Source organism: Anoplopoma fimbria, chromosome 21 (assembly GCF_027596085.1).
Source record: "Anoplopoma fimbria isolate UVic2021 breed Golden Eagle Sablefish chromosome 21, Afim_UVic_2022, whole genome shotgun sequence".
NCBI classification, from domain to species: Eukaryota; Metazoa; Chordata; class Actinopteri; order Perciformes; family Anoplopomatidae; genus Anoplopoma; species Anoplopoma fimbria.
The window spans coordinates 16665585-16677365 of record NC_072469.1 but is presented as its reverse complement, the minus strand read 5'-3'; the positions used below and the strand labels follow the sequence as shown (position 1 = coordinate 16677365).

At 39.6% G+C, this 11781-nt stretch overlaps 1 protein-coding gene across 5 annotated transcripts in view; it reads right to left on the bottom strand.

Moving 5' to 3' along the window:
* Nucleotides 1-8292: 8292 nt before the first annotated feature.
* The window catches only part of ntng1a (netrin g1a), a 99052-nt gene continuing 95563 nt past the window's right edge, over nt 8293-11781 (bottom strand). For all 5 annotated transcript variants that reach the window (XM_054622902.1, XM_054622904.1, XM_054622906.1 and 2 more), the window contains one exon: nt 8293-8622. In XM_054622902.1, the coding sequence (XP_054478877.1) occupies nt 8366-8622 (257 nt within the window). In that variant the 3' untranslated portion in view covers nt 8293-8365. The remainder of the gene's footprint in view (nt 8623-11781) is intronic.

The window sequence follows — 11781 nt, the reverse complement described above, 5'->3', positions numbered from 1 at the left end:
TATTTCTAGCAGTGACTGATTTTTTATTTGTCATTCAAACAACCAGTCCAGGAGCTTTTATCTTTTCCAAAGCTGCAAGTGTCACATGTCTAAAACCGTTTTTGCACATCAGGTGTTTTGCCATAGGCATTGCACTGAATCAATTCTATTTCTGACGACACAGCTGTCTCTGGGTCTTATTAGTGCAACAGTGCACATTGATCGAACTGCCCTCAAAAAGAAGACATGTGAGTGAATACCTGGTGCACCGACAAATTACTGTCAAAACAAATCCGCCCTCAGTGACAATAATGTGACAAAGATGATTGTCAGTTACATCCTTGATTCATTTAATTAGCTGCTCAACAACCATTCTGAGAGAAGAGGATTGCACTTGCTTTAGAGTGATTACTGCCATCAAAACGTAAAAAAAGACACGTGTGTTGAAACTTTTGATGGAAAACAAAATCTAGTTTCTCATTATTTGTTTGAGCATGTGAGCTTGTGACTTTTTGTTTGACCCTGCGTTTGTTCAGTCTATCAGTCTATCAGAATGTTGACTGCGGTTGCACCCTGCATTTGTCCACAGCACACAGGACATCTGTGGAAAACGGCCAGTGTGTACTCAGGTTGATACTACACACACCACGGTGACACAGAAAACAAACAATCTGTCACTCCATATCTCAGCACTTCTATATTCAGTCACTTGTTTTATTTTGTGTGACGTGAGCGTGTGGGACAACATCCCATCATATTCTGCCCCTGAACACAACACCCTCTGTAGAGTTCTGCTTTACTTTGACACATACATACAACAGCTTGTCTGAAATTACTTCTGGGCCTTTTGAAGGCTCTGCTCAGCTATGCTCCACCCACAGAGGTGTGTCTACTTTTACCTGATTAGACCTCCTCCCAGGACGGTGTGAGCGTGTTCACACTGAGCTGGTTGGACATCTCCGTCACTCTGCTGTTGCTCACACAGGTGGCTGTCATTAGCAGGAACTAGGTTAATTGGTAAGATGGACATGGTGCCAATAAGGAAAGCACACAATTCAAACCTAAATGTAATCGACATACAGCTGTAGAAATAGCATAGCCTTAGGTATAGGTAATTACATTCAGTTGCCTACAAATATTACAGATAGATCTATTGGACAACCTGAACTCTTAAGTCTCAAAATGTTAGACGACACAAAACCTGCACTGATGCCCTGTCTTAAATCATAGAATGTCATTTTAAACAACTGTGCCATGGCAAATGTCTACTTGAAGATTTTGTAGATCAGATCTCACTGTCTGATCACACAGAGTGTGTGGTATCTTAGCAAAGTCTATGGAGAGGATTCAATTGTCTATATCAGGATTACTGCTCAAAAACTATAAATATATATATGCATATCTCCAGATTTGGGCCTGCACAGTGAAGTTTTGTCATTATATCAAATTATATAAAATGCCCCAGTCTTCAGCCAGCAATGTAATCTTAAACATGATTATTTGTCAATCCCATTGTCATTCCATTCACAGAATAACCAGTAACATTTGGTTGTGGTTCCCAGTTACAGGTGCATCATTCAATGGCCCAGGAAAAAGGTTGTCTTCGTCGCCAAACTGCCACATCAAACCCTCTCTACTAACGTGATGGGGGCTAGTGTCACTCCTGACTCTCGCTGGCATGAGAGCTGTATTTGACATCCATCAACAGCGCTGAGCCACGGTGGAGTTTCTTGCTTTACATCTCAAACATTCCCTGCTCACAGCTGGAAAATCATCATGAGTGTCAAATATTTTAAAGTGCTGAGGGAAAAGCACGTTAAAGCTTGAGTCCCAATTGCTTAAATCTGCTCCATGGCACAATATTTTCACTTCAGCGAGACGTCGCCCCTCAGTCTCACTTCTCAATCACCTTGTCTCCCATGTGTTGTCTCACTCTGCTGATGTGATGGGGCCCAGCGCAGAGTAAATACTCTGTGATGATAAAATGTGAATCACAAGATGATGAAGAAGTCTCCACAGCCGTGGCCCTGCATACAGAGAAGACACGTCTAAAAATGTTTTTTCTAGTAAGGGTCACTAAATAATTTGCACAGTACGACTCAACTTAATATGCACTGAAACAAATACTGACTTTGTGAAGCTCAAAGAATCTTTCTGAGTCTGTAGTTTTGTGTAGTCGTTGAATTGGATTGGTTTGTATTGTAAAGTCACTATACCTTTTGAATACATGTCAAGCTTAAGTTACTAAAAACATCAAAATCGTACTCTGAGTGTTTCGTCTTTGTGGCAATAAAAGGCAGTCTACCTTTAATAAGTACCGGTGTTTCCGAACACTACAGCAGCTGACTATCTGACATTTCCCCCAAGAAAAAAGGATACGACACCAATATGTTCCAGCCAGGTAAGGATCCTAGACGTGAAATACTTAATCACCAGCAGGGAGACGTATTACCCCAGTAACGTCGCCGCGGAAACTCTCGGGTGTCCTGGTCTCCAAAGGAATCTGTAGCTTTGAAAAATGGAGCCTAGAAAGTATTCATTAGTTAGCCAAGCATTGAGATTACCCTGCTAATGCTAGTGTGATTTAAGTGGGGCAGATGGGAAAAAAATAAAAAATGACTTTTTACCTTCTCATAAGAACCATTTCTAAAGAAAAGTCAAACAAATACAGTGGAGCTCTGTGAAGGCTTCTTGCTGAGTAGCAGCTTTAGTATCCATTAATGGACATACTGTATGTCTAGTTGCAGTGTGGAGAAACCACTCAGCGCCCACTGTAGGAAAAAGAAACACTGATCAATAAGTTCTGTGTGCGGTTCAATAAGTGCATTGATCATCACACAAACAAACACATCTCAACCGTAGCGGGAATGAGAGTGCTGAGGAGAGGTCAATACCTCTCAACCCGACCAAATGTACGTCTGCTTGGGCTTGTTTTTCCGCTTGCCCTCTAAAACGGGATCAGTCAGGTACAGCAGCTGAATACACACTGACATTGAGACATGTCTGCTGTCACTATATTTCTCAAATTAGGATGATTATATTGCATGATTATGGCAGATTGTCATCAAATTGTCAAGACATGCAGAGTGAAAGAATGTTAGCAAGCATGGGTAAAAAGACCGGTATGAATGATGCGTATGTATCCTAAGAAGCCTTCACGTTTCACATGACAGTCAGTGACAATATGAATTACTGTTAACTCACATCATGACACATCACAAAATAGATAGAAAAGAATGCTGTGATCTTTTTTTAGAGATTAGGACTCTTCAATACAAAGTTCTCTTCAAACAACAGCTGTCAATGAGAGCGAGTCAGGGACAACACATAGAGCCATTGTTGGTTAAACTGTCTGTTTAAGTCCAGGTGAATCACATTGGGTTTGTATGCTATCATCAAATGGCTTGAACAGTATAGCTGCCGTAATTGGGAAATAAATTGTCTACGGACCCCCCTGTGTTTGGGTTGAGCCCTATATGTGTACAACGTCTTGCTGTGTGTCTTTAAAGTGGCTATCATCAATATTCTTATTTTAACTATGGATCACATGACTATGAAAGTTGCTTATAGTGATAACCGGAGAATTATCACCCGACCCTACAGCGCGCATCATCTCTACAGAGCTTTATAGCGACTCTCGCTACATATGGCACAGCCAGATAGTTAGCTTAGCTTAGCATGAGGGCTTCTCCTTGTTTTTAGGTGACATTTGAAGTGTACCCACGTTTTTTGGTAGAGATGGCAATTTGACTTACTAGCAAATGGGAAAAGACTCAAAAGTTACTGCATTATTGAGGCGGTAGGTTTACTATACATAACTGTCAGAAATAGATGAGAAAATGGATAGTTTAGAAACAAATGCAAATAGAAACAACACAGTCCACCTCAAAGTGTAAAGCTTTTTCAATTCTTTAGAGGTTTGCTCTCTTTAAGACAAGAGAAGTTTGAAGCCCCACAAGCTTAGATTTGTGTTCCTGGAATTGACACTTACATTTTATCTGCACAAATCTGACAAAAAGCATTGTCTCCTTGAGCTACGGTGGCTTGTGAGTGCTACTTGCGGTTGTTACATATCAGGAGAATTAAAGCTAATTACAGTATAGAACCAAAGAAGCATTTATGCTGCCGTAGTTGAAATGCTTTTGTTGAGTCTTTGAATCCCAAAAGATAAGTTCCACACTGTTTTTGCCACAGGGCAGGAATAAAAAATAAAAAAAGTAATTTCCACAAAGCATATTACAGGGGGCGATAATCCAGTGGCAGTGCAGGGTCTGCTCTGAGGTATTTCGGTGATGCTTCATGGTCGGGTCAGCCAACAGCTGCTGGAGGTGAGATATCTGGGATGAAGTCCTCTCCCCAAACGACATCAACTCTATTTTAATTCTCCACGCAGCATGGTGCATTGACACCTGGGCTGAACACATGGTTAAAATTAGGGCCACTGCAGGGGACCTTGACAAACAAGTGACTTTGACTGAATGTATCAGGGCGTCCCTGGAGTCAGACAGCGGTGGAGGAGATAGAGTTTTGTTTTAGTTTGTGTTATCATTCAGTCATCATTACCAGTTTTAAATTGTACTTACATGTGTTGCAATTATAAATGGTAAATTGCTGTCTATCTGCCCGAGAAAGGTATGCTATTGAATTAACAAATATTGTCATCTTTATATTCTATATAATGGAAGTAAAAAACTATTTTTCTTTGTTATGGTGTTATCTCCTGATTCTATACTGCTAAGAAGTATAGAATATAATATACTGCTAAGCATTACCAGTAGAAGCAGAGAATATCCATGTTTAAAATAAAATAAATATTGAAAAAAATAAAATTCAAAATGACTTTCGCAAAGAAATCCCAGCACTTACAGCTAAAAAACAAAATCCAGTCAAATAAAGAGGGTCTTTTATTGTCATTTCAGTAAAGGTGCTGCAGTACACTGAAGATTTTTCTAAAGATGAAGTTTTGAATTTAATTTGTTTTGGGGATTTGGTGGCTCTGGAACAGACACAAACAGAGGCCAATCAATTTGGCCTAATTCAGCCCAAACCTAGCGGGGTCAGGGGGCATCTTACTCCATGGACATATTTTACCCACTTAGGGCGCCTATATGCACTACTGTTTAGGCAATTTGATAATAGATCACCTAAATATCTGTACTTCTTTTGATACAAACTTGATCGTTGCAAAGGGAAAAAAAATTCATCCTGTAGAGCCTACATCTTGTTTTGTATCTAATTGATCTCTAACTGTCTTCATCATTCTGAAACCATAAGACATCAACTGTTAAGAATGGATCATTTTCCTATTTTTGTTACACTATTCGGGAGTGGTGTTCACAGACTGAATGATCCAACAAATCTGATTAATTCATGGGCTGCTCTAATTGCAAATCAAGGACCCCAAACAATGCAAAGTAAATATGGTCTTTGCCTCTCTGAATTGAATATTAGGCCAACAGAAGAACATTTAATCAATTATATCAGATTTCTAAAGAATAGCACAGTAGTCTTTCTGTCCGGAGAATAAAGCAAACTTGGATGTGTTTACATTCTCGGTTGCTTAAAAATGTGTCCTATTATTAACATATTAGCTATTAGCGTAATAAACAGTCCTAAGTTCCTTTATTTCCTCTGAGTCAAACTTCATGAAAAAACAAAAAGGGTGGAGTCTGTTTAGCCGAAGCTGCGGCTTGAATATTTCAGGTTATGGATGAACTGTCGAGTGTCTGACAAGACCCACTATATAAACTTTGAACACAGGCTCTCAAGAAGACATCGATAGTTGTAAATATTTAATTCAGTGCCTCCGACAATGCATGCCACTGAAACAAATCTTTACCAGATTGAATTCAAGATAAATAGCACGGAAATATCACCAGTGCTGATGCACAGATTTTTATGCCATTGTTTTGTCAGGCTGGCCTTGTTGGGGGTTTGTGTTCCGTGTTAGGTTATCTAACGTGTCAGCACTTCTCAAGCAGCACCTCAAGTATTATATATATACATATTATATGTGCAGATGTGAATTAGATAACAATACAGTATGTAAAGTACCTGGAGTGATTTTATAAAAGTTGTAAACTAAAGTTTCTGAACTCTCAGGTGCAGCTGTTGGTTCAAAAACTGCAGTATTTAGTTCCCGCCAGAGTAGAAGAGCTGCCACAGCAGACCCACACTGACCCTCCTCTGTACAGATATGATACTTATACTACAGCAAACTGTACGGAATATTACAAGAAACCATCAAACAGCCTGAGATGCTGTAAATGAGAGTTAGACTGGACTAAATGACTTGATCATTAAAAAAAAAATTGTTCAAAGTCATGTCATTAGTTTTGAAAATGTATGTTCATTGAACCCAAAGTATTTAGTTGATTCAATAGCTGTCCGACTGACAATAGTTATGTTCAGAATAGTTATCGTAATAGTTAAATGTTTTTAAATTGACACAAATAACTTAAAGCTGTGGCTGTTATTGTAGGAGCCACTTTAACAGCACATACTTACATGAAGCTTTGTTAAAGTAATGGTGTATAGGTGAAATTTAAGGATCATATGACTTTTAAAACATATATTTGACAATCTATCTGATAAAATTAATGACAAAACATTAGTTAATTCAGCTAAAGTCTTGTATGATGTTTTCAAATCTAAAAGTAATGCATTATTTCACAGGTCTGTAATTGTATAATTACAATAATGTTATAATAAGAATTTTATAATAAAAAATAAATAAAATAAATATATAAACACTTTCTCTAGTTTCATGTTACGTTGGTCCCAAATAACATAGTTCTTCGAAACGGTAAGGAAACTTTGGGATTTGATTGGCAGAAAATTCACGTAATTTCAGAAACATCTAAATGATGTGACTACCTGCAACCAACAAATGATCAACACACTTGAATTTTTAAACTTTTATTCACTTAAATTCTCAAGTGTTAAAGCAAGAACAAAAACATTGATAATGTCCTTTGGTGGGATTTTATTACACTTTATTAATACTCTATATGTAAACTGATATTCTTTGATGCCAGCACGTTGCCAATACAAAGGAAAATCAACTGCACAACTAAAAGTAATATTAACAAATAAAATAATTTGAAAGGAATATAAATCAAAAGAAAACCATAAACAATTGCTTCCCCTTTTGGATGTTTTAAATAGATACATTAAAGGTTGCCTTTTTCTCAATCACAGTTCGGCAAAGATACAAAAGGACTACATGACTCTTTTTTTTTTGTTTGCTCTGTTGAGAAAAGAACTTGCAAATACACCGATGGATTTCTATGCACCTCTCGTCTGCTCAGGTGAAAACTATCCTCGGACCATAATCGCAGTGAGCGTGGTGGCTCTAAGATAGAAAAAGAATCAGACAGCTTTATTGGAGTATCTTTTTTGCAAGAGAGGAGGGGAGAGGAGTGGAGGGGAGGAGACGGGGGAGGGTAAGGGGCTTCTTACACATGTGCATCACTAACATCGGACAAAAGAATCTTTCAACCAACAAGGGTTTACAGAGTAACGTTCACGAAAGCACAGGTCTGTGGCAGCATGGAGAGGGGGGTTTAGGACGGGAGGCAGGGAGGATGAACAGGAGGGAGGATGAGATAGAGCTCAGGGGGGGAGACAGAAAGCTATAGAGGGATCAACGTGGGCAAGGTTTGTTTGTCACAAAGTGGCAGTCCGGACAGATTTCCTTCCATCCACAATGCACTGACAGCAAAGAATGCTCCGTGTGCTTCCTCCTCTGGTTGTTGGAGCATCACCGTTGTGTTTCAGGGCGCCAACCGGTCAGCCATTCAGCGCCGACGGCTTCTTTGAGATTTTCTCAGCGTCAGTCCAGCCAACATTAACTCGCAGAAGCGTCCCGCAGAGATCGGCGGCCGCTGCCGGCTCGTTCCGAGAGCTGATTGGTCGCAGCTGTTGTTGCCGTGGCAATAAGAGGGGAAGTGAAGGAGTCTGTCATCTTCAGTCATCCCTTCTCAAGCTGGAAGCAGCTCAAGTACGTGGTATGGCTTAGAAGGGGAGGGGTCTCATTGTTCTTTGCACATTTGACTCTTATTAGGCAAACACTCTTTTTTTATATAATATCTGGCATTTTTAGAAGTATATGTTTTTTTTTTTTAATTTCTATATATTCTTTGTAATTAAATGAAAAGTTTTTGCACTCATTTGTCTGGCACATTCCCTTTATCGTCAGCGCGAGTGTCCGTTGAGTCTGGCAGCGGAGAAGCTCAGAACAGTACAGTCCCAAAAGCTCATGGTTGTTCTTGTTTAATGGTTGTTGATTATTTGAAAGGGGGAGGGGGGGGAGGGGGAGGGGGAATGGGGAGGGTAAAGTGGAGGCGGCGGGGAGTTTATCACTCCCACCAGGTCATGGGTCTCTTTAGAGCAGGGCGGGCCTGCAGGAGGCCTCCCTCAGCAGTGCCGAGCCCAGAAGCAGCAGCAGCAGCAGCCTGGGGGGTGATGGAGGCGTCAGGGGGGCCTGGCCCGAGTTGGGCCCCCCGCAGCCACCCAGCTCCGACTTGCAGCGGGGGTTCTCACACAGCAGACCCGTGTAGTCGGAGGGACAGCTGCAGCGGACGTTGTTGACACACACCCCGCCATTTTGGCAGCGCAGGAGCTCGTTGTCACAAACCCGGGCTAATGCAAAGACAGTAGAGAGGAGTGAGAATCAAACATTCAACAGACTGTTTTGGGTGACACTTTACTTGAAGTGTACGGTGCTGCATCATAAACATATCATAATCAAATCAATTTCATATTATTAAATTATCTTTTCCCTATTGGGGAGATTAGGAATTCTCTCATGCTCTGATTCTACCAAATCAAAAACTCACAAAATATTTTCTTCAAGTAAAGTGTTACCGCATTTTATTGCAAATTAGATTCACCTGAACTACAGGAAGAGTTAAACATTTTGGGAAATAGACTCAGAAATCTGAGTTTGATGAGAAGATCAATACAACTCTCATATCTGTACAGTCGATACGGAGCTAGAGACAACAACAAGTTAGCTTAGCTGAGTTAATAACTCTTTTCTTTAATACATACAAAATCTGAAGTGTAAAAAAAACATTTCACTGTTAGATGAGTGGTTTTTTTTGTGCCACTAACTTCCTTAAATCTCTGCTGGTTGCTTGGTCAAGAAACATTCATCCTGTAAAACGGCAAATTGACCGTTTATACACTAATCGTCTGCTGCCTCCAGCTTCATATCAACAGTTTAGGAGAAGTAAGAGTGGGATCAATATTCTAATCCAACTCACTGCATAAAGCAAATAAGGTAATTTCCCAAAATGTAGAACTAGTGCTTCAACTTTATATAAATATACTGGATTTGCAAAAAAAACATGATATTAAAATATAGATTATTCTTCAAGGCAAACCTATATCAGGTTAGTGATGTTAGTCTAAATCTGTGAGTAAAAGCAAACACGTTAAAGCCAGCATGTGTATAATTTTAAACTGTCTACCCTTGGTGCCCCCTGGGATAGTGCCAGAAATTATTATTATTATTATATTCCTTTATTGATCCCCATGGGGGAAATTCGGGTGTTGCAGCAGCTCAACTACACAGAAACAGATAATAAATACACATATTATACAATAAAATAAAAATAGAATAAAATAAAAAATAAGAATACAAATAAAAAATGTACAGTATATCCACATGGGGGGGGGGCTGGTCAGCATGTTGACAGACTGTGGTCTACGCTGTTGTTGTACAGTCTGATGGCAGTGGGCACAAATGAGCGTCTGAAGCGCTCCGTCCTGCTCTTTGGTAGAATCAGCCGATGGCTGAAAGAGCTGCCCAGCTGCCACAGTTCCTCATGGAGAGGGTGAGAGGGATTGTCCAGGATGGCTCCGAGTTTGGCCTTCATCCTCCTCTCACCCACTGACTCCAGACTGTCCAGCTCCAGACCCACCACAGAGTTAATTACATCGATTTCCACAAGGATTGTCTGTTTTTTTTTATTTATAAAAAACTTGTACCATCAGGATAACTTCAAAGATGACATAATTACATCAAGTATATAGAGAAAGTTGGTTTAAAGGACCCTTTTCTCATATATAATATTCTAGTCTAAGGTCTTTATTTTAAAACACTTTACTATTTCCTCATAAAAATAAACCTCCTTACAATTTAACATCCTCTTAATAATATAAATTGCAGTCAAACATTATGGCACCTTTAAAAGTTACAGCAAAGAAGAACAATCATCTTTTATTATGTTAATGTAATCGTTCTGTCTGTTGTATGAGTACTTTCCCTTTAAATCCTTTGCATTTCTTTCATAACAAAGCTGATTACCGCCCCGTCCCATCAGCAGTGTTTCTGCACAGGAATCCTCAGAGCCTGACAGGCTTCCCCCCAAACAGCACTGTCTTTAGGCAAACTGAACGTCAGGTGGAAATTGGTGTATATTTAGAGCTGGGACACCGAGGCCACTTTATTCCCTAGCGGAGGCAAGCTGTCAGGCAAGCTGGAGGCAAACAAAGCAGCGGCGCACAAACTAATAAACCAACAGAGACAAATAAACAGTGATAAACACAGGGGCCACTTCTGCCCATTCCAGTCCTTTATGGGAGTGGAAAACAATGTGGTGAGCAATCTATGAACTCTATGGGACATAAATATCACAATAACAAATATCAGGCCTCTCTCCTGATACTCATGCTCTCTCCAAGGAATAGCCAAATAGGGCTTTGATGGGAGGCTTGTTAAGAAGCATTGATTGTGAATCCTATCTGTGCCATGTCTGTTTTGTAAGAGAACGGGGACCTGCTGTTTGGCTCAGGAAGTTCTGCTCCAGGCCACAGCTCACCAATTACCATACACAACTAGATCCAAATAAGACACCTGAACTCTATCGTTGGCTTTCTTCTCTCAGACTGACATATCAATTTCATGAACAATTCAACCACTCAATGCGTCAATATAAAAAAACTACAATTACTGTGTCTTTCTTTGGAGAGCCATTGTTCACTTGGTTTTCTCCTCATGGTGAAGCAGCTAAACTTGGTAATAAAGTGTCTCCTTCAAGATGACAAGGCAGAACAAAGTATTAATTAAAGAATCATGTTTTTCCCCACGAGGCCTTGATATGATCAGTTCACTGTAGAGACTCCTTTAATTAGACGATGACCTTTCATCACGATCATCTTATCTCTTCTTGCTTTCATGATAAAATGCTTAAATGTTATGTATTTCTAAGGATATTCATCAAAGTTTGTATTATTTCTGTGCTTTAAATGTATAATTAAAACACTCAACATGATGTGCAAGACAACATTGTATATGTAAACCATTTCAAAGTAAAACCAGCCCAAGGTCTACCATGAGCAACATGCCAGAGCATTAGGGACTGGAGGATATGGTCAAGCTATGCTTATTAAACATGCAGCCTTCTTCTGCACAACAAATAATAATAATCAATAATCCTGCAAAATATGTGACATCAAGAGTTTTGTGACACAATATTTGATTTCAACCCTACTCAGGATGGCATTTCCTACTTGGAAGACAATACCACCCTGACTGTTTCGTCTACAGAAGCTTGAAGAGTAGCTTTCAGGAATGATTCTTGTTAAATTAGTGTCTTCATGGTGATAATATTATGTTCATCTCCAAATCAAGTTGGTTTAATAGTATTTTAGCTGCAAACTATGTTCAGCAGAAATCTTAACTATCGGTAGCTAAATCCACCTATTGATAACTTGAGCTGGTATGACTCCAGTGTCAAGCAAGTACATTATGTCAGTGAGTATGAAATCAGTTGAGTTGGTTTAGAAATAAAA